We start from the raw sequence: 20,772 nt of genomic DNA, 5'->3' as shown, positions 1-20,772 counted from the left end.
TGCATTTAATTAAAAAAAGGTTTTTCAGAAATAATAATATACATAAAGCAAACACTATGAAAGATAAACAAATACATATAAACATAATCCTAATATTGATCGTATTGACGATCGTTTGTTTTTTTTTCGAAATTTTCCATCTGTCAAAAGTTCTTTCGACGGTCTGATATAATTCACTAAATGATAGTCAAAAATAATTTAGATTATTACTTTATTATTTAACTAAATCTGCCGAGAGTAATAAATAACATCTTTTATATAATTCGATTTGAATGTTTGTTCTTTTATCTAGTTTTGATTGATTTGAGGTTTTAATGGTAATACCAAACAGTTTGAAGCGACATAACAAAGTTCTGACTAGGGAGGGGTGATAACTAGTTGTAAAATTTCAGTAATATATATACCTATAGTATGTACATTTAGCTGAAAAAATGTGAATAACTTAAGGGGTTATATCCACTTGCGAATGTCAAACAGTCGATTGTTATTTTGCTTATACATGCATACATATACTCCGAAAGTTTAAAGTTGATCCGGCAAATAGTTTCGGAGATATAAGGATATTAGTATAAATTCTTTAACTTAGTAGTTTAGTGCATTTTGTCAAACAAAAAAAAATTTACAAATCTTTCGATCATTACTTGTATTTATCTAAAACAATAATAAATTATTTTGGTTCTTTGATTTGCTATAATTTTAAGCGGAAAAATCTTGCTCACCACAAGACTGCTATCGGAGGGCCTTCTGGAGATTGGCTACGGGATCAAGGAAATCCAAAATTATCAAAATGAATCGTCGATTATTACAGTACATTAAATTTTGTAAATGTACCCTATTTTTATTTATTTATTAAATAAAATGCATCTTCAAAAAAAACTTCGCCAAAAACAAGTTTTTTCTGACTTGCAAGTGTATATAACCCCTTAATAAAACAAGTACAATAATTTGATCTGACTCTTAAACAACCGAGTTCATCAGTAAAGAGCTGTAAATTAGACTATACTGCTGATACGAGATGAAAGGATGTAAAATAGTTTTACTTGCTTTTTTTGGAATATGAAAATTTAAGCAAAAAGTTAACCAAAGGAATATTTTTATTTATTTCAAAAATGAACGTGTCATTGACATTCTTCCTGCACTATCAAACACAACACTTCCACAAGTTAAACTGTTGACTTACTGATTGTGTTACCCATAATCACTTCTTAGAGCTCTATTGCTTATAATCCATCTAAAGTACTATCAGTACAATATTTTATTTTGTTTATTGGCGATGGGCGTTGGATTGTTTGTATATATTATATATACACATACATATGAACATATATACACAAATATACGACTCGATAAGAAAGGTATATAAATATTTTAATTTAAGCTATATAAGTTAAATGAAGGGAAGTTATATTTTAAATTAAGACACACAGTTGAAATTTATGAATATCTTGTCCAATCAATATAAATCTAATGAGTTTTGGAAAAATTATTGTTCGTGTTAATTAATTTCAACGTAAATATTATCGACGTTTATTTCAACTCTGTTCCCTTCTATTTATGCTGAGAATTGAGCACTGATCATTTGACACCCACGATTATGAGAAATGACAACTCCTCTTATCCTCGTTTTGCAGCAATTTATAATAGGCTAAACTTATGGCGCGTTGGTAAGTCTTTAACCCAAGTCAGTGGCTATCTTGCGAGCAATTCTAAGCTCTTATGAAAGAAAAAGCTAAATAAAATTTGCCCTCAAAGGAATCTTGTGTGGTTTTAAATAGCTGCGAATTTTTGGAAACATGCTCCACATCCGTACCAAACTTATAGTATGTGTATATGTGTGTATACAAAGGATTTCGTCGACCTAACGACTTCAATTAAAATCGACAAATGCTTATTAAATTAACGGAATTGCGGATATGTGTGATAAAAACTGGTAATTTTGAATAATCCCCACCTTATTATCTTCATGCCCGCCCATGATCGCTATTATTGAATGGTCGTCAGCAAGATATGTCACCAAAAGTTAAAAGTTTCACTGAGATTTCTGTACCAGGCGCTGTACCGTCTATCTGGCTAGCGGCGGCTATATGGTAAATACATGAGTATGTGTGTCTAATGCTACACGCAGGCTTTGCAGATGCTGCGACTGGAGTTTCGAATCAAAAATGCGCTAATTTAATTATCACACACAAGTAATTTGTTCGATATACATATTTATGTACATATGTACGTACGAAAAGCAGACACACAAATTTACAAAATTGTCACAACAAATGTGAAGTAACACAGCCACACATATATATATTGAAGTTTTAAGCATGTGTATATATGTGTATACAGTTACTGACAATAAATTAGAATCATAGAAGTAGGTGGTTCTGAAATAATTAACAATCTTTAGTATTTGTCCGATAGATTTTGGATACGTATTGCCTATAATGGATTCCTACAATATTTATCGTTTAAAATACTTTGATGGTAGCTCTGTAACATTTTACTGTTATCTGTTATCGTGACAAAAAAGTAGAATCAAGAAATAAAAATATAAATTATAAGCATTATTTAGTTGTAAGTATATAATATTTAGGATATTTGTTAACACTTTACATTTTGTTACAATTAAGTATTATTTGTAAAATAAATGGGCCGAGGAAAGCACTGCACAGCGGAAGAGCTTAAGCTCAAAAAAAAAATTGCAAAAAACCGGATACATCCAAAGGGAATTGCAAAAATTATAAAAAAAAGGTTCCAAAAATTTGCGTTTACTGCTTTGAAACGTTCAAAAGATTGCGAATTGGGGGGACTACCACGATAAACTCAACTCTCAGGATAACAATTACATAGAGATTTTATCAAAATCCGATCTTTTCAATTCCTCTGTAGCTTTCGAAATGGAAATGGGTGTAAAAATTTTTTCGAGAACTGTTGCGAGTCGCCGTTGGAAGGTTGAAGGGGAACAATCGGACTGCGTTTGCTTCAGCGCATACCAATTTTTTTTGTTGCACGGAGTCGAATCGCTGTTTTGCATTCGGGAAATCATGAACCTTTATCCAAGCATACCTCGGTTATGGTCAAGACTTGGCTATAGGATTAAGGAATCGATGTTATGACTTGGCCTTCGGAATCCTATAGAAAACTTGTGAAAAAATGTAAAAGAAAAGAATGAAAAGAAATGCCGACAAATGAAAATTGAGATAAAGGATTTTTCAGCCAAAACACTTGCTAGACTAGGAATTTTTGTTAAAATCAGCAATGATATACATACATATATAATAATCTCCATGAGTATGTGACACACTTTTAACAGGAGGAACTTTAGCCAATTTTTTTAGTGGCAGAAATGCCTCGTAGTTGAGGATTGACCAGAGCTTAAAAATTGTTTTCACAATATTGAAGAAATATTTGGTATATTGTTTTTGGAATTAATAATAAAATATTCAGATTTCTTAATTAATACATATATTCAAAATAATATCCGTTTCCGTAAAATTTATCTATTGCAAATACTCGGTATTTCTGAAGGAAAATGTGTATCTATGAACAACTTGCAACAGCCAGTTGACATGCTCCATTCCGTTTAAATGGATACATTCGATTGAATTTATTTTAGATTCAATTAAAAAATGTTATTCTGTATTTGATATAACACATCCATTAATACGGGAACCGTTATCTCAAGCAATAGAAATGTTTAGAGCAAGTCTATCAGTGACCATCCACAAGGTTGCCTTGCTTTGTTTCTTATGGAAATCTCTGTATAATGCAACTCTGAAATTATTTTTCCGTCGGGGTGACGTATCCATTTTCTCTACAGTGTTCCATCCTTTAAGAAATATGAAAGTGTCAAGTTTTTATATTGTATTTACATAATATCGTATTACGCACAATGTTAAACTGAACATCTGAGTAGCTGAAAATTGCTAAATATGAGTAATTGTGCTTTCGACTAGTGTTATTACTTCGCCTCTTAATTATATGCCACATAATATATATGTATATTTGTGTGTATAAATAATAACGTATATTTGTCACAGCGATAATGAAGATAATAAATTGGGCAAAGCCCTTGCTCAAAATATTGATTAACGCCTATCCTCGTTTAAGGTCGATTTTCATAACTTCTTTATCTGATCAACTGCAAAAACACATACACAAGCATACAAATTCAATTACCTAAATATGTACACACCTACTTATGTGTGCATAGGCATGAGAATGCGGTGAAATCGTTTTAATAAACAATAATAAATACTGTGACATTTTAAAATACGTAATCGTTAAAGGCAATTCGTCATAATAATTTATTTAAATGGTAATTATGTGCACATTCAAGTTGTCACGATCAATTTCTTTGCAAATCACGAGCACAAGTCCATATTCATAATTAATTATGTGATTTACCTTTTCTTCTAAAGAATTAAAAAAAGGTTAACTTAAAATTTAAATGGAAGATTTGAAGACGTGTGAAACGTATATTTAAAATTTATTTAATTTAATGCCATAAATCTTTGATTATCCGTTTTTGCAAATTAATTTAAATTTTTATTTAGAAAAAAACTTGACGAAACGAAAATAATCTTGGCAACTATGTTATTTTTCATTGTAGATGGCGCGCTTAACAATGTGCTAAATATCGCTGTCAGAATTTTGACATTTTATTTCGTGCTTTTCCTTTTGCTTAAAACTTTACCATATTGAAAAAGTAATTCAAGTTAAATTAATATATAAAATATAGACATATATTCTTACGGATATTATTAATCATGTCGTATCAACTATACAGAAACACAACACTTGGAAATACTTTACAAGAGAGTCTTGATGAACTAATTCAAGTAAGTTTTTTTTAAATGACATTGAATATAATAGCTTGGTTTTGCAAAAACTGTAATTATTATAAACCGCTTGTTTCAGTATGGTCACATTACGCCAACACTGGCATTCAAGGTACTCTTGCAGTTTGATAAGTCCATCAATCTAGCCCTAAATCAAAGGGTCAAGGCTAGAGTTACCTTCAAGGCGAACAAACTGAATACGTATAGATTCTGCGATAATGTGTGGACGCTTATGTTAAATGAAGTAGAGTTCCGCGAAGTGCACGAATTCGCCAAAGTAGATAAAGTGAAAATTGTAGCGTGCGATGGAAAGAGTGGCGAATTCAATGGATGATGTATTACTATCGACACGACAATATGGAAAACGGTATCGGTTCTCGGCTAAACTATTATAATACAGGATGCTGATTAGGATTTAGTGAATAGAGAGGAACATTTGATTCATGGACAAAGTTGTTCGGAAAAACAAATATTTAAGTAAATTAGTAAAGTAATTTATAAAAAATATATATTAAAATACAGAGATGAATTTTTTATGACAATTGTCTTAAAAAATATTTTGTATACTATTTAATACTAATCAATTAAACCGATAAGGTTGAAGATTAAATATCTGATTTTTCTTAATGCAAGTGTTAGTCGACCTCTAAAATTCAAATCCATGTATGTATGAGTAAGCAAACACTATCTTCAAAATACAAAGGGTATGGTAGGACAGTTTCATGATGACACTTGCTTGTACTTGTGATTAGATGATTTTTTATTTATTTTTTACATATATTTAAATTTATCCAGAGAGTCCACTAAGAGTCCAAAACAAAAAATGCTTAGAAAGCTTTAATTAGACAAAGTTGAGTTTTTATGGTTATCACCACCACGAAGACGATCATCGGTTTTTATTATTAACTTTTTTTGGTTAGTGATCTTTGATATTTATTTAAGGGATTTAATGCGAGCGAAGACTTGGGTAAAGCACTTAAATAAAAATTGCCAATTCTTCTAAAAGCGGAACTATTTAAAATTCAAGCGTACATACATATGCACACACTTACTCCCCGATTCACTTATACATATTTTATTTTTGAGATACGAGACTGTATCTCTTCATTTCAACAGCGCAGACGATCCGTTTAAGCTTGGTTTTAAAGACGGATCTATTTTGAACAAATGTTGTGAAAATGAAAAATATACCTTTCATAATTTTGTTTATATGCGGTGGTTTAATGAATAACTCAAAAAATTTGTGTCACTTGAATAAGTACAGTAGTCACAATACAATAATTTATTTAGATTAACCATACAAGTGTAAATGCTTTATTAAAATTTTACGAATAAATGCTTTTAGTAATTAGTACTGCCTCCTTTATTTAGGATAATTGAAAAAATTCTGTTAGCAAGGCTACCATAAAGGCTTAAGTAGCCCAAAGATCTCACTCCATGCAATGATTATCGAATTGACGGCCTGACTCCTTGCGGGACATCTACCCCGAAACGTTTTCCATTATATTAAGGTGAGGAGAATAGGTTGTCCACTTCAACAAACTCACATTTTGAGCTGTAATCCAAGATTTTACTACAATTGGGGTGGATCGGAGCATTGTCCTGTTGGTATGTCCAGCGAATGGGTCCAAAAATATTGGAAAATTGCAAAAATTCTGACTTGAGTATTTGTTTGTACAAAAATACTTGTAATTTTTGATGTTTTAAACTGTAGCTCAATTGTTCCATAATAATATACCGCACCCCAAACCATCCCACCCTCTTGGCGGTTATGGTGACAGGGTAGAAAACGTTCCTCTTTCCTAAGGTTATGGAAATAATAATTAAATCTGTTGGGAATTATTAGCTTTTTCTTCATCGGAAATTAACATCACACAATTTTTCATCAGAAAACATGGCCGATTTCTATTTCAACCCATGTGATCGCTGCAAAATTGTAGCCGTGAGTTCTTCCGTTGAGCATTTAGAGGATTTTTTATTTTAGTTTTTTGAGCACCAGATGGTCACAACTTTTTATTGCTCTTTTCACAGTGGAAACACTGGCACTGGAACCAATTTTCCCCTAGATTATTGTTACAGAGTCACTCGAATTGGAAGCTGTTTTCAAAATATACCGCCTTTCTACTTCTGTGATCACCCCTTTTTGCCTTCCTTTCATATTTTTTCCATGTGACGCCGGATTCCGTAGTGCATGTGCTCGTCCCATATTCACTAAAAAAGACCTGAAATCGTTCTAAAAATCTCTTAGATACTACAAATAATATTTTTTTTTATTTCGCCTAAACGAACCTGCCTTCACAATGCCGCAATATAATATTTACCTATTCCAGTGACGTAAGTTTAAAAGAACATATTTGAGTTATTCATTAAAACACCGCATATAAACAAAATTATGGAAGGTATATTTTTCATTTTCCCAACATTTGTTCAAAATATTATATATGAATACGAAAAGAAATATTTCAGAGCCGACAGTAATTAAGTTTAAACCACTATTGCTATTTTTTTTATTGTATATGTCTGCATTAGCAGGATGACAAACATGTATCTAGTATATTAAAAGAAAACTAATCACTGATTTTATTATTTATTAGTTAATTGTTTTTGCGTGTAATAATTGATAACCTTTCGATTTAAAATTTTATAGCTTAGACGTGCCTTAATTCGTGATTTTTTGTTATCACTATAAAGTTAAATGTATGTTTGAATATTTGCAAAACGGACTAAGTTTCTTATGAAAATAATATGGTTAAATTTGTGTAGCTTAGACGTGCCTTAATTCGTGATATTTTGTTATCACTCTGAATTTAAATGAATTTTTGAATATTTACAAAGCGGACTAAGTTTTTTATTGATATAATACGGTTAAATTTTTGAGCAAATATGCTTAAATATAACTTATGAAATTACGATTATAAAAAATTAAAATTTGTTATATAGGTTATTAGACATATACATATTACCATTTAAAAATAATTATTTATACTTACATCACCATTATTTCTATAACTAAAGGATTTATTCTAAACAGTTATGAAATATCTTTTTCACAGTGGGTACATCTTTGTATGTATTTTTTAATTTTTAATGTTATTTTGGATACCTTACTTTGTTCATTTGAGTTCCTTAAAATATTTTTGTAATAGTCGGATGTGTGAGATTGCTGTCTTGTTAGAAACGCTTATTATTGTAAACATGTCAAATTATTGTCTTCAATATCAAAACTAGCAACCTAGTACTTTTTCATAATTTCGCGAATCATTGTTTTTTTCAACGACTAATGTTATGTTCAAATCAATCACTTGAGGGTAAAGACTTTAATATATTCATGTTAAACATTCTAAAGTACTAGAAGATCCGGCCGCGCTATGCTGTGGCTATGGTATAAAGAGTACAGGAGAGAGGGGAAGATCGGGGTCCGGAATTCTCAGGAGAGCCCAGTGCTTTACAACAATTTTTTGCAATTTTTTTCCAACAATTCACTACAATTGTCCTCATTATGAATTACTATATTTCATAAGAATACTTGCTTGTAATGTATTAATTTAAAATTGTGCTTCTCAGCGGTCATCATAAATTGAAAAATTAAATTTTTTAAGATTAACATCAATGTTTATTCAGGATGATTTACCCGAGTTATCTTACACATATGTACTGGAGCACATGTAACATCAACAAAAAATATACAAACAATTGATCAGGAAACCTTCAACCTATATACCACCGAGTCCGGGTTTTCTCGCTACGGCCCTGGGTATACATTATTTAATAAACCATTCAATACAGTGAAAATATTATTTACGACTAAAAGTGAAAACATAATTGTCAGTATAAGAATCCAAGGGATTGGTTTAATTTTGAAAATAAATCATACAAATATTTGTCAATGGAAAAAATAATGAATATACCATTTGGTATTTTACTGAAAGTTTTATTTTTATTATTTTTTTTTTATTTTAATTTCTGAAAACATGCATGTTTGAAAATATATTTTTTATTAATGATTTTGTTTTACTTTTAATAGTATTGAGATATTAACTATCCTACCTTTTAAGTTGAATCTAACTGGGCAGTGTTCTAAATTTTACCAAAATCAAAAAAAAAAAATAACTTATTCACTAGAAATATTCACCAAAACATACAGAGGTACTTATACATAAATATACGCCACTGTCCTATATACTATAGTTATGTCATCGCTCATATCATTTTATGAGTTACAATATTATCAGTAATATGCATGCTCCAGTTTCACTTTAGAAAGCCGTGCTCTAACATTTGCAAACCGACTGAAACCGGTTCGCCATTCCGGTAAGACCTTACGACTTCAATATAAAATAATCACAGAAAAAGCAATCAATAGACTTCCAGTTCAAACCAGACAATATTTAATAATGTTTGTACATTGTACACAAGTATGAATTTATACAAAATACATACAATATACTGTTGATTAAATATTGATTGTAATATGTGATTTTGCTTTCTTTTAACAGATAACATTGTATAGTCAAAACAAAACAAATACTAAGCATTACTTAGCGACAACAATTTGCTATTATGCCTTTCATCCAATTTACTACCACACATTTTCCCGCTCCATTTATAAACAAATATTGATGAAATACACAACCTGACAAACTGATATCAGATTATTACACCCAATTTGTTACCATGTGTGTATGGCTGCGATGTGTTCGTTCACGTTCACAGTGGTTCTCTGGTTCGAATCCCTTTGAAAATATAACGAAGCATTATAATCAGTTAATTATAAATTCTTTAATATTTCAATGAAGTAGAAAATATTGGAGAGAAAATCTAATCATGTATACCCGACTTAGCACCAGATTGCTATTTTAAGACAATTTAGAAGTTTAACTGAATAACACACTTGTGGTTTTTGTATTTATTTAACCATTGCCATAACTTTATTTATGTTTATATAAATGTGATTTTAACAACCACAAGGGGAATTCTAAATAACTATTTGTACAATCAACATTTATTTACATTTTCATAACCTCAATTTACCACTATTTGTTAACAAAATATAATTTGTAATATTTTATCTTTACTACAAAGAATAATTCGGCATGCTTGTTGGTATTTATATAATGTTTCTAAATGTTCGAAATTCAGGTATAATTCATGGTTAATTTAAAATATATTACTACTGATTATCTTAAAGTAACTTATAAATTCTGAAAATACATTGATGTAGAAACACCCAATAATGTGTAATCTGCTTCCCTGTAAAATTTTATCACATTAATTGGGCAAAATCCATAATGTAATACTGGGACCGCTGATAGACTTCATTACGCAGCACATTTCCACCAAAACCAATAACATTGTTTGCAGGAGGCGATGCCTCTAAGTCCGTCGCACCATCACCAATCATTGTAATATTAGTGTTGGGATGGTAGCATTTAATAATCGAAACTGCTTCAGCCTTGCCGCCACTTTTTGAAGTCGGTTGTGAAGTATCAAAACTTGCATAGTCACCATTAAAATAAAAAAGTAGTTTATTTGCAAATATATGATTTCGGGGTATTCCCAGTTCATCGGCAATGGGATCGATCAAACAATGAAATCCGCCCGAAATTAGATAAATTTCCTTCCTTTCCGATTTTAGTTTTTCTATAAAAGCTCTAATATTTTTAGTTAATGTACAAGGACGTTGTTGGAGAAACTCATTGATCTGCTTTTGGCTTGGTCGAATAATATTTAATCTTATATTTAAGGCATCTTGGAAAGACATTGCGCCACCCATGGCTTCTTTTGTGACGCGTGCTACCTCCGAACCCTTACCGCAAAAATCTGCCAGCTCATCGATCCCTTCTTCACAGATTAAAGTTGAATCAACATCGAAACAGATTACATCAGATTTTTTTACAATTTTAGAGGCTTCTTCGGGATTTTTACTTGACTTTAAAGCGTCGCTGTTAGGAGCTGACACCATAGTTCTATTTATTAATGATGCTTTTCCGGAGGAATTTAATTGACCATTATCTGTATACGTAAAGTCTGAATTTGATGTTGAAGCAGTAGATTGAATAGCTGCTGTAAATGTATCATTTAAGAGATTCCCGCTTCTTGCCACGCGAACCGAACCCATAGTCATTCGATTCATTGTTTACTCAAATTATGCCAGTTACGTCAATCAGAACAGAAAAAAGTAGCTTCAGTTGCTGGTGCTGCTATTGTTTTGTTTACTTGTAGCCTTTCGACGATGACTTTTTTTCTTTAATGGATTAAGTGATAATATGATGATGATGCGTATTCAATAGCGATTGGCTTTTTTACTTCAAAAATTTTAATCACGCCACAATTTATTAATCCTATTTTTGTAACTCAGAGCAACTTTGTTAAAGGGTTTATTTTTATGATGCTGGTTGACTGCATACAAATATAATGTAATTAATTAACCAAACAAATACAAATTTAGAAAGATATGTTGATTGCAGGAAAACACGCTAACAAGTAAATTTATATTTGCTCTTTGCGCAGTTCTTAAATGAAAGCAATGCGCAAATTTTCCCATATATACAAGTAAATATTCCATTTTGTGTCCCAATGGAAATTTCCAATGATTGTTGTCACTAATCCAAACAGATGATAAGCAGTGTTGCAGTTCAACCGATTTGTACCTTAATTTTATAAAATTATTATAGGACTTATATGAGATCAACAATATTTAAATCAATATGAAAGCCATTATAACGACAACTTTAAAAGATATTTTAAATTTTGACCTTTTGTTATGGTCAACTTACAGTATAAACTGTAATTCATCATACAAATTGTATTTACATTAAATTTAGTATTTTTTGTTTATGTTCAAGGTTATAGCTTAAGATAGAAATTACATATTCAGTAGTTTAAATAATTCAAATTTAAACCAAATTTTGCGATTTTGCGATCCATAGTGGTCATCATGGAACTTACCAATAGTGGGCTTACACAAATATTATGGGCTCACTGATGATCAGCTGATTTGTGTTTTTATTCATAGCATTATTGAATCACCCTGTGTGACGAACACATTTTATTTTCTTCCTCCTCTATTATTAAATAACTGTCGGTCTTGAAATTGTTATAAAATAACTCTTTTTTTTTATAAAATAAAATGCTTTCTTTTATTTATTCTATGAGAACTGTGTTCGTTCGACAGCAAAGTGTTGACGCATTTAGGAGACTTCATACATCAGCTTTGTGTGAAGCTGCCCGTAAGGGTACTCGAGAGAAGGCTCGAAAGAAGAAAGTTAAAGTTGAAGTAAAGAAAGTGGGATTCATACCACATAATCAAAGGGATAAGAAGTAATATCACAATAAAGAGGAAATATTAGATAAATATTATAATTATTAATTTCTTTCAGAATTAACTTGCAACGTGAAAATTTACACATTGACGATTCTTGGAAGCAATTACCTCAAGACAATGTTTATGTTCTCAAATACTATCGTTGGCCGGTATACACGGTTGCTGAGGCTATACAGTGTCACCGTGAAACGCATCATCCTTCTATGTACAATGTTCCCAATGCTCCACTCAACGTAGATATTGAATTGGATATGCGAGCAGAAAAGAAAAACCGATTCGTTGACAACTTTCAGCGCATGGCTATGATACCACATAAATTCGAGCACGGTGAGGAGCGAAAAATTCTCGTTTTCACGAAAGGAAATGTATGTTAAAATCAAAAATTATATAATTAAAATTACATATTATTTTTTTAATTAAAGGATGAGATCAGTGAAGCGCGAGAAGCAGGTGCTACACTTGTAGGTGGTATTGAGTTGATAAAGGACATAACCAATGGAGAGCTATTGCTAACCGATTATCAATTTGTAATAGCACATCCCAATATTTTGCCAGAGCTGGTGGCTCTGCGAGGACTGATGAAGCGTAAGTTTCCAAATCCACGAAGCGAGACTCTAGGTACAAATTTAGGGGAAATGATTGAACGCTTTTCAAATGGCATTAGCTATACAGCCACCAAGGATGAGCATCAACAAGATTTTGGATTGATTTCAACAAACGTGGGAACATTAGATATGGATAGTCAAAAATTAGAAGAAAATTTATGTTCCTTACTGCAGGATGTTAATTCAGTACGCCCTAACCGTGAAGGTGAACGATTTGTAAAACGTGTACTACTTAAGAGTCCACCGAGTAGTGAACGACTTAAAATAGATGCTTATCAATATATACCAGAGTTTTACGTAAAAACAGCTAATAAAGCTTCTGCGAAACCCAACGAAGTCGGGGAGCGGGCGGAAGAATCTAGTGAAAAACAACAAGCTTTTGCTGCTCAATAATGTTGTATTTAAAGTTTGTTAATTGACAAGTAATATGTATTATTGAGTGTTATAAATAAAGGTTGACTGAAAGAAACTAACGTGTTGAGTCCTTAGCCAATTATACATATATTCATGTCTGTTCCGATTGTGTAGACTCAAAGGTAATGTCAGAAGGACGGAAAGTGGTTATTGTTGTTGTTGTTTCAAGTAACCGTTTATGAAAGAATAAGATTTTATAATAATGTTCTCCTGCTTTTTATAACTCTTTTATTAGCTTCACCTGTTTGTTCTTTGTTTTGTGCAGGCGATAAATCTAGTATAAATTGAGACATCTTATTGAAACTTGCTACATATGTTTATTAAATAATTATCGTCATGGAGAAAAATGTAAACGAATATGAACTTGAACATAAGCTTATTAGTTATGTAATGTCTACACAGAATAATTATAACTTTTCCCTTAAAAATAGAAAGGCAGTTCGAAAAGTTTTTCTTACGCCTTTTGTGCCACGCTATCCCGTTCGTGCTGACGTTGCATTTCCAATTGTTTCACACGTGTATAAGCGGCACTAGCAAATAAAACAATAACATTTGATGCCCACCACAATGCTGACTTTGCATCATTATACCATTGTGTCGCTATAACAGTCTGAGCGCAGGCCTTTGCCGTTCCAGAAATGTTGTGAGTCAACGGTGCTGTTACCTACATTAGTTGCATAAATATGATATTAATAAACTAAAATTACCAAAAATTTGTATACTGCATTGCATTTTTATTACCTTAATTTGCAAAACTGTAACAAATCCAATTGCGAAACCGCATAAGCCTCCAAGAACCATAGCACCAATAAACCAAGGAGCAAATATGTGTTCATAGTTGAGAATTGCGCTCATTTCTCCATTAATGAGGATTAAAGGCAAGAAAAAGACACTGGAGTAGACATTATTGTAGTAGCTTAGTAGAAGAACTTGCTGATTAACGTGGACTAATGCCTTTTTGGTCTGAATGGAATACCAGGCCAGTATAAACGAACCCATAACGCCATAGATTGTGCCGCGTAGAGAGAACTGTGCCGTTAAGCTTTCCTGGTCAACTCCCAATAAGAAACCGAAAACAACAAAAACACAGCACATTGTTGCCTTGAAGCTGGTTTTTTGTCGCAACAGTATATATGTTAGTACGACATTAAATACAGTTGTCAATGATCGGCCAACATAATAAAAAGCTACTCCCACATATTTAAGGCACAAATTATTTGTTGCGACCATTAAAGTAAACAAAATGGATAACGGCAAAATCTAATAGACAAATTTTAAAGTAATATACGAATTAACAATCAATTTTGATATTACCTTACGAAATACATCCACATCAAATGGATTACCTTCTGGGAATGTAATGACATTTGGATAACGCCGGCCAAGAGCACTCAAAAGTGCACATAAACCAGCGGAAACAAGGCATTGGAACCAACAAACAAAGAGAGGCGCGTCTAAATTTACAGTATCACTGCTTAGTAGTAATTTATTCATAAACACTGTACATATTGATACTGTCCTGCAATCACATTAATAAGCGAAAATTCAAGCCATTTAAGATTTACATTTTGTTTTCTTACCAATATAAAGCTACTACAAAAAACACCAAAAGGTATTTATTCACTAATCGGTTGTGCTCCGACATACTTGTATACATTGTGGCGATTTGTGCGGTTTACTTAACTTATATGAATTATATTTACGATTAAAAACACATTGTTTTAAATGAGCCCAACTATAATTGATAAAGACAAAAACAGCTGTACAAATTTGTTAGTATCTTTTAATATACTTGTCTATTATTTCAGGTGACAACTATATTTCAACCAGAGATAAAATTTCAACTACTCTATTATTGACAGGGAAACTTTACCAGGTAATGCACTTAGTGCATTGCACTTATTAATATTTTCAGTTTTTAATTATACATATTTTTTAAATATCAGATTAAATAAATGTAAACATGTATTAATCGATTTTGATTACGAACATTCGACTTTTTATCAAAGATTCGATAAGTATTAGGCATAGATAAAATGATCAGAAACTCCTCTCTTTGCCTTCTGAGAGAGCTCATGAACTTTCAGTGCTACCACTAAGAATCCCGCAGAAATAAATTGCGAAATCAGTGGGTAATCTGTGAGATCAGATTATTTGTTGACTTTTACGTATATTTGGAATCTTTATTTTAAGAGATTTAATAAAGTTTTGTTTTTAAAAAAGAGCGGTATTTTGTCGCACAGTATTGTTTTGCTTAACAGTACGAATTGCCAACGTCTATACTTATTTTGGTTAGAATTCCCAGCAAATGTTATGTAAACTTTGACTTCCGAATAAATTATCAAAAGATATTTGTTTATTGAGTATATAAAAAAGAAATAGGGATCATGTTTAGGTTATTTAAAACTTGTTTGTTTTTAAATATTAAAATATTTTGTTAAATTAAGTTTTAAACGTTAATTTTGAAAATCTTTTGTGATTAAAAAATACATGTACTTATATTTAGAAGTCATATAGGATATCTAGCTTGTTAAACTTATTTTAATTATGTATATTTTTCTGTAAATTTGAAACCGAAAAATATCCAAGAAATACATTTAAAAATCTCAAAACTTATTTCTTTTCTTAATGGCACCACTGTCAAATGTTATAAAAAATATATATATATCTCAAATCAAAGAGTTTCGGATGTTTTCATCCATCTAAAAGCAGAGAACGTATATCTCTGGAATGGATAATTACCCATTGATTTCGCAATTTATTTCTGCGGGATTCTTAGTGTTTTGGTTGTCATCTGTTCAGTAGCTCATGAACTCGTGGTTTTTCTTGGCAGCACTGAAAGTTCATGAGCTCTCTCGAAAGAGAGGAGTTTCGGATCATTTTATCTATGTCTATTGTTGATCTTTAAAGGAAAGCAATAATTGTGGGTGTAGAAATGCCTGATATAGAATCCGATGACCAAGATTGGTTCAATAAAGATGAAGAAGAGATTTTGCAGAGCTTGCAATGCAAGGTTAATAATGAGCATACACAAACTAATATAGAATATATACATGGCCCATCAGAAACAGGTATGGAAATGCAGTATATAACATATATATTAATTATGGCTTTTTAAATAAAATTACAGACGAATACCTTCAGCAAAAACTATTGGAAGCTGCATCACACCTTTGCAAAGGAGCTGTTAAAAAAAAGATGTCCACATCAGATATGCGTAAAGCAATTAATCTGGAACCATTGGACGCCTTCCTATTTATTAAAACAAACGAAAATAATTTTTTTGTTGATCAAATTTCGAATAGTGATGGACTGGAGCGAGTTATTTTATACTTGCGTATTTGGTCTAAATTATGTGAACTAGAGCTTCCTGGATTTCAAAAAGAGCTTCTACAGCATTTTGTGAATAAGGACATATTTTTAGAACAGTTACGTGTTTTAAGTGATAAACTTTTTCGAAAAAAATTTAAGGCGGTATGGAATAATTCTGAAGAAGTAGACGAGATCCTAAATGCAATGCGATTCCTAATAGTTCGTTTGCATAAATGCCAACTAATATCAACAAAAATATCGCATGTAATAGAGCATATAAAGAAACTCATTGAAGATAGCGATAATCCAGACATGGTTCAACGACAACTGTGCCAGCAGCTAAAAATTGAACTGGATAGAGTGTTAAAAGAAAAATGTAATCAGCTATACGAAAAGACTAACGTAATTTAATTACTATCCAACAATAGTTCATATAATATAATCGATATATAAACTCTTTCAGATGTATCCCACACTTAATGAACTCTTTGAAGAAATCAACGGGGAAGACTACAATCAAATCATTAACACTTTAAAAGTTACTGAAAAATTGGAAGTGTCAGAGTATATTGCAAAGCAGAAACGCATTATTCGTGAAGATTTTTTGATTCCTCTACGAGATTATGTATGCAAATTAAAAAAATACGGAGCAGTACCATATGGGCCAGAGATATTTAAGGACGTTTGCATTGTTCTTAATGCAGATTTCATCATTGCTAAACGCCATGAAATGCTTTTCGTTGATGTGTTCGGCAAACAGCGCTCAAGGGAGGACAATAAAGTGAAATTGTTGGGTAAAACTACGATAAAACTATCCAGTCTTAAATCTGGCTCCTTACTTTTGTTGACAACAAATAGCAGCTTTGAAAATCTCATCTTGGCAACGGTTACTTACACCGAGGAAAAACTACTACGTTTGGGATACGTAAGTAAATTTGAAATTCTGTCATAGGGTTCTAATAAATTTCCCGTTAATACAGATAGGTGTGGAAATTGTGCAGCAATATAATATTGGAACTGTTTATGACCGACCTTTGCTGATGTTCGAAACACCAGCCTTCTACGAACCTTATAACAACGTATATACTTATTTGAATACCTATGGCGAGGATAAGTTGCCTATGAAGCAATATATTATTGATGGTGAGGTAATGTTGATTTATTGTTTTAACTAGACCATGGCTGTAAATATTATATATAAAATTTATTTTATGTTTAATTTTATTTACCTTTGCAGAGCAATGTATCTCCACCTCGATACCTAAAAACAATCAAATCGTATTCTTATGATGGAGAACTATTTACATTGAACGCAACGAAGTCAATCAAGCCAAAAAGTCTTCCACTAAATAATTCACAGTGGAATGCATATTGTGAAGCGTTAACACACGAATTTTGTCTAATACAGGGTCCACCAGGAACTGGTAAAACCCATCTTGCGGTACATTTGGTGCGTACTCTTATTGCGAACGTTAAAACACCCATCGTGCTAATTACTTACACGAACGATTCGTTGGACAAGTTCTTATTGAAGCTTTCCTCCTATACCAGTAACATTTTACGATTCGGTAGCCAAACGCGCCTGCCCGAAATTTCAAAATTTAATGTACAGTTCGAATCCACCCAAAAAGAAGAGGTAAATCCCCGTCTCAAGCGTCTCTACTACACTGTAAATGAAGAATTCAAGTCCAAGTTTCAAATCTTGCAAAAAATGCATACGAATTTCGATGGCAGTGAAGAATCCTACCAGGATTTGTTAGCAGCACAGCTAGCTGTAAGCGATGTATCTGAAAAATTAAAAACAATACGCATAATGTTTCAATTTTATGCATCACGAAAAGCTGATATCATAGCAATGACTTCAACTTTCGCTGCTAGAAATAATTTCCTATTTCGTCTGCTACAAAGTAAAATCGGTAACGATGCTTCCTATATACACTATTTAGTGAAATGATGCATGCTAAGTTTTTTTTATTTGCTTGAATATTTGTAGTGATTTTCGAGGAAGCTTCGGAAATTTTGGAATCACACGTCCTGGCTTGCTTAACGCCATATACCGAACATGTCATCATGATTGGTGATCACCTGCAGTTAAAGCCTTACACTTCAAACTATCGCCATAGCTGTACATCTCAACTAAATATATCGTTATTCGAAAGGCTCTTCGTTAGCACATTGAAAGGGTATACGCTCAACGTGCAATATCGTATGCGCCCTTGTATTGCGGATCTAATTCATTCCACCTTCTACACTGAGCTAAATAACAATGATATAGTAAATAGTTATCCAAAAGTTCGAAACATGCAGAAAGATCTATATTTTTATACACACAATGATACTGAATTTTACTCGGAGGTAAGACACTTACATAACATAATCGGCCCTATTCTCGTTGTCAGTGTCCTTTTACTTGTTGTTTCCAAGTTGTCTTCGCTTCATTTTTATATTCATATTCTTGAAGTATATCGTAACGCCAAAGAAAAGTTATCGAAAATTTAAATTAAAATTAAGAAAAGTAGTAAAGACTCCATACCTTAAATATATACATACATAACTGATAAACTCCTTCATACATATAAAAATACAATTTTAGGAATATTATTTAATGTATGCCAACCGTTTCCGTCGCGACATGAAGGCGCATTGAGTTTTTTCGAAATTACGTTTCAAAACATATCGAAATTTAATAAACTTTAACCCCTTTCTTAAATCTTTGGCATACGAAAGATTTTTTTCCAGTTATTATTCATATTCATATTTCCATAATCATTTTTAATAATCGCGCTTCCAATTACTACGACAAAGATAGACTGTTTCTATGTCGTTATCATAGTCCTTTCAAAATGAGGAATACCAATTTAGTTTCTATAAATGTCGTTTTAAAACGTTTGTTTTACTTTCAGGATGATTGTTCAATCTATAATCTGTATGAGGTGAAGAGAATCTTAGAATTGGCGAAATTTTTAATAGAAAAGGCTTCTTATACAGCCAATGATATTGTCATTCTAAGCCCTTATGCAAAGCAAGTGGAACGCTTGAAATCCAAGGTGAGCTTAATTTTAATTCAGAAAATAGCAATAAAGTACATATGTATGTAATCGCATTGGTATTACAGGCACTTAATTCCTTTGGAAGTATCAAGTTGAATATTTCTACTGTGGATAGCTTCCAGGGATTAGAGGCTAACATAGTACTTCTGTCGTTGGTGCGAAGCAATTCCAAAGGACAAATTGGATTTCTCAAAGAGAAGAATCGTATTTGTGTGGCTCTTTCACGTGCCAAATACGGTCTGTATATCATTGGAAATCTGCCATTCCTAGCAAGCTGCAGTGAGTTGTGGCAGTCCATCGAACAGAAATTAAAGACACAGGACGCAATTGGCAATGCGTTTCCGATAATGAATACAGAACAACCATAAAAATAGCGATTGTTTAAGTTAAAAACGTTTAATTTTGCACTGTTCATCATTTCGTGCTTGCACGCATTAATGTTATAAAATAAAAAACAAATATTTGACATTTCGACTTGTGACTTTATTTATTTATTTTATTTTTGTTTTATTTATGTAAGTTCTTTTTTTATTTATATTAATTTTCTTGTTATCATTTATTTATGCTTCTTCTATAACCACTTTTAAGCTACACTACAATGATAAAATTTTACTGAAATTATGTTGGCTTTCCCTTTTAGTTCCGTTGTTTTGCTTTTATGTATGTATGTATGCATTAAGTAATTGATACGATGAGATAATGTTCTCGCAGTTATAACTTTATGAATATATTTATGTGTATGCAATAAGTTTAATTAAATTTTAAAGAAAAGCTGCACTCCATATGCATGTATATATTTCGTAGCTGACTGTGTGTAAAATATATGGATGTCGTCAACAGTTTGTGCAATAAGGAGTCGCATTAACATATAATTAAGAGTGCAATTAATTTAATTCATAATTCATATTATGATGAACATATATATTCGATATTCCATATTTTAATGAACATATATTTACCATATTTAAAGTTTTTTATATGAGAAATTGTTATTTTTTTTAACGATTTATGACAAAGAATTTAAGCTGATTGCAGATTATTTGGCAAAAGCTTAGTCCCTATTGCACCAACTGTTCTTTACTGCGCCTGCGCTCTGGCTGTTCCCTTTTATATAATTTACACACATTCAATCTCACACATTTTGCTCTTATCAATTTTTGGGTTGCCTTTTTGGATATTTAAAAATGAATACCATATTTAAAAACTAAACTGTCCTTACAAGCTTTTGAAAATTA

At 31.7% G+C, this 20,772-nt stretch overlaps 5 protein-coding genes and 1 long non-coding RNA gene across 7 annotated transcripts; 3 read left to right on the top strand and 3 right to left on the bottom strand.

Annotated features, from left to right (window-relative positions):
- The first annotated feature begins 4,658 nt into the window (after window positions 1–4,658).
- On the top strand, window positions 4,659–5,442 carry TfIIA-S (general transcription factor IIA subunit 2). The gene is made up of 2 exons (XM_014231258.3): window positions 4,659–4,832; window positions 4,912–5,442. The coding sequence occupies exons 1-2, from the start codon at window positions 4,761–4,763 to the stop codon at window positions 5,164–5,166; spliced, it is 327 nt and encodes a 108-aa protein (XP_014086733.1). The 5' UTR covers window positions 4,659–4,760; the 3' UTR covers window positions 5,167–5,442.
- Window positions 5,443–6,346: 904 nt separating this feature from the next.
- Window positions 6,347–7,469, bottom strand: LOC118682589 (uncharacterized). Its single transcript, XR_004978405.2, has 2 exons — window positions 7,122–7,469; window positions 6,347–7,065 (listed from the first exon to the last, which is right to left on the bottom strand). It is a non-coding gene; the product is annotated as an uncharacterized lncRNA (long non-coding RNA).
- A 2,260-nt stretch (window positions 7,470–9,729) lies between these two features.
- On the bottom strand, window positions 9,730–11,360 carry aay (phosphoserine phosphatase). The gene has a single exon (XM_014231339.3). It carries the CDS (start codon window positions 10,963–10,965, stop codon window positions 10,096–10,098), a length of 870 nt encoding a protein of 289 aa, XP_014086814.1. The 5' UTR covers window positions 10,966–11,360; the 3' UTR covers window positions 9,730–10,095.
- A 501-nt stretch (window positions 11,361–11,861) lies between these two features.
- On the top strand, window positions 11,862–13,230 carry mRpL1 (mitochondrial ribosomal protein L1). The gene is made up of 3 exons (XM_014231336.3): window positions 11,862–12,152; window positions 12,212–12,521; window positions 12,579–13,230. Exons 1-3 carry the CDS (start codon window positions 11,962–11,964, stop codon window positions 13,152–13,154), a joined length of 1,077 nt encoding a protein of 358 aa, XP_014086811.1. The 5' UTR covers window positions 11,862–11,961; the 3' UTR covers window positions 13,155–13,230.
- Window positions 13,231–13,469: 239 nt separating this feature from the next.
- On the bottom strand, window positions 13,470–15,129 carry nac (GDP-fucose transporter nac). Of its 2 annotated transcripts, XM_036371153.2 has the most exons (5): window positions 15,049–15,129; window positions 14,756–14,910; window positions 14,490–14,694; window positions 13,917–14,435; window positions 13,470–13,839 (listed from the first exon to the last, which is right to left on the bottom strand). In XM_036371153.2, the coding sequence occupies exons 2-5, from the start codon at window positions 14,830–14,832 to the stop codon at window positions 13,630–13,632; spliced, it is 1,011 nt and encodes a 336-aa protein (XP_036227046.2). In that variant the 5' UTR covers window positions 14,833–14,910; window positions 15,049–15,129; the 3' UTR covers window positions 13,470–13,629. The 2 variants fall into 2 exon arrangements, with proteins under 2 accessions (XP_036227046.2, XP_036227041.2); XM_036371148.2 differs by lacking the exon at window positions 15,049–15,129 and having other exon boundaries at window positions 14,756–15,041.
- Window positions 15,130–15,889: 760 nt separating this feature from the next.
- On the top strand, window positions 15,890–20,011 carry LOC106615225 (NFX1-type zinc finger-containing protein 1). The gene is made up of 8 exons (XM_014231362.3): window positions 15,890–16,246; window positions 16,306–16,889; window positions 16,951–17,412; window positions 17,468–17,635; window positions 17,725–18,403; window positions 18,481–18,842; window positions 19,391–19,534; window positions 19,603–20,011. The coding sequence occupies exons 1-8, from the start codon at window positions 16,111–16,113 to the stop codon at window positions 19,903–19,905; spliced, it is 2,838 nt and encodes a 945-aa protein (XP_014086837.2). The 5' UTR covers window positions 15,890–16,110; the 3' UTR covers window positions 19,906–20,011.
- The last annotated feature ends 761 nt before the right edge of the window (window positions 20,012–20,772 follow it).

This window comes from Bactrocera oleae, chromosome 2, assembly GCF_042242935.1.
Source record: "Bactrocera oleae isolate idBacOlea1 chromosome 2, idBacOlea1, whole genome shotgun sequence".
Classification (NCBI taxonomy): domain Eukaryota; kingdom Metazoa; phylum Arthropoda; class Insecta; order Diptera; family Tephritidae; genus Bactrocera; species Bactrocera oleae.
Note: the sequence above shows the minus strand (reverse complement) of the source record. Positions and strands in the feature narration are given on the sequence as shown.

What these genes read in the sequence shown, in the direction of transcription:
- TfIIA-S (XM_014231258.3), top strand. Translation starts at nt 4,761, where the DNA reads ATGTCGTATCAACTATACAGAAACACAACACTTGGAAATACTTTACAA. An exon ending in GTCTTGATGAACTAATTCAA is followed by an intron (nt 4,833 to 4,911) that starts GTAAGTTTTTTT and finishes CGCTTGTTTCAG; the next exon opens with TATGGTCACATTACGCCAAC.
- aay (XM_014231339.3), bottom strand. Translation starts at nt 10,965, where the DNA reads ATGAATCGAATGACTATGGGTTCGGTTCGCGTGGCAAGAAGCGGGAAT.
- mRpL1 (XM_014231336.3), top strand. Translation starts at nt 11,962, where the DNA reads ATGCTTTCTTTTATTTATTCTATGAGAACTGTGTTCGTTCGACAGCAA. An exon ending in CATAATCAAAGGGATAAGAA is followed by an intron (nt 12,153 to 12,211) that starts GTAATATCACAA and finishes AATTTCTTTCAG; the next exon opens with AATTAACTTGCAACGTGAAA. An exon ending in TCGTTTTCACGAAAGGAAAT is followed by an intron (nt 12,522 to 12,578) that starts GTATGTTAAAAT and finishes TTTTAATTAAAG; the next exon opens with GATGAGATCAGTGAAGCGCG.
- nac (XM_036371153.2), bottom strand. Translation starts at nt 14,832, where the DNA reads ATGTATACAAGTATGTCGGAGCACAACCGATTAGTGAATAAATACCTT. An exon ending in ATGTGGATGTATTTCGTAAG is followed by an intron (nt 14,436 to 14,489) that starts GTAATATCAAAA and finishes TTTGTCTATTAG; the next exon opens with ATTTTGCCGTTATCCATTTT. An exon ending in TTACAGTTTTGCAAATTAAG is followed by an intron (nt 13,840 to 13,916) that starts GTAATAAAAATG and finishes CAACTAATGTAG; the next exon opens with GTAACAGCACCGTTGACTCA.
- LOC106615225 (XM_014231362.3), top strand. Translation starts at nt 16,111, where the DNA reads ATGCCTGATATAGAATCCGATGACCAAGATTGGTTCAATAAAGATGAA. An exon ending in AGCTATACGAAAAGACTAAC is followed by an intron (nt 16,890 to 16,950) that starts GTAATTTAATTA and finishes AAACTCTTTCAG; the next exon opens with ATGTATCCCACACTTAATGA. An exon ending in AACTACTACGTTTGGGATAC is followed by an intron (nt 17,413 to 17,467) that starts GTAAGTAAATTT and finishes CCGTTAATACAG; the next exon opens with ATAGGTGTGGAAATTGTGCA.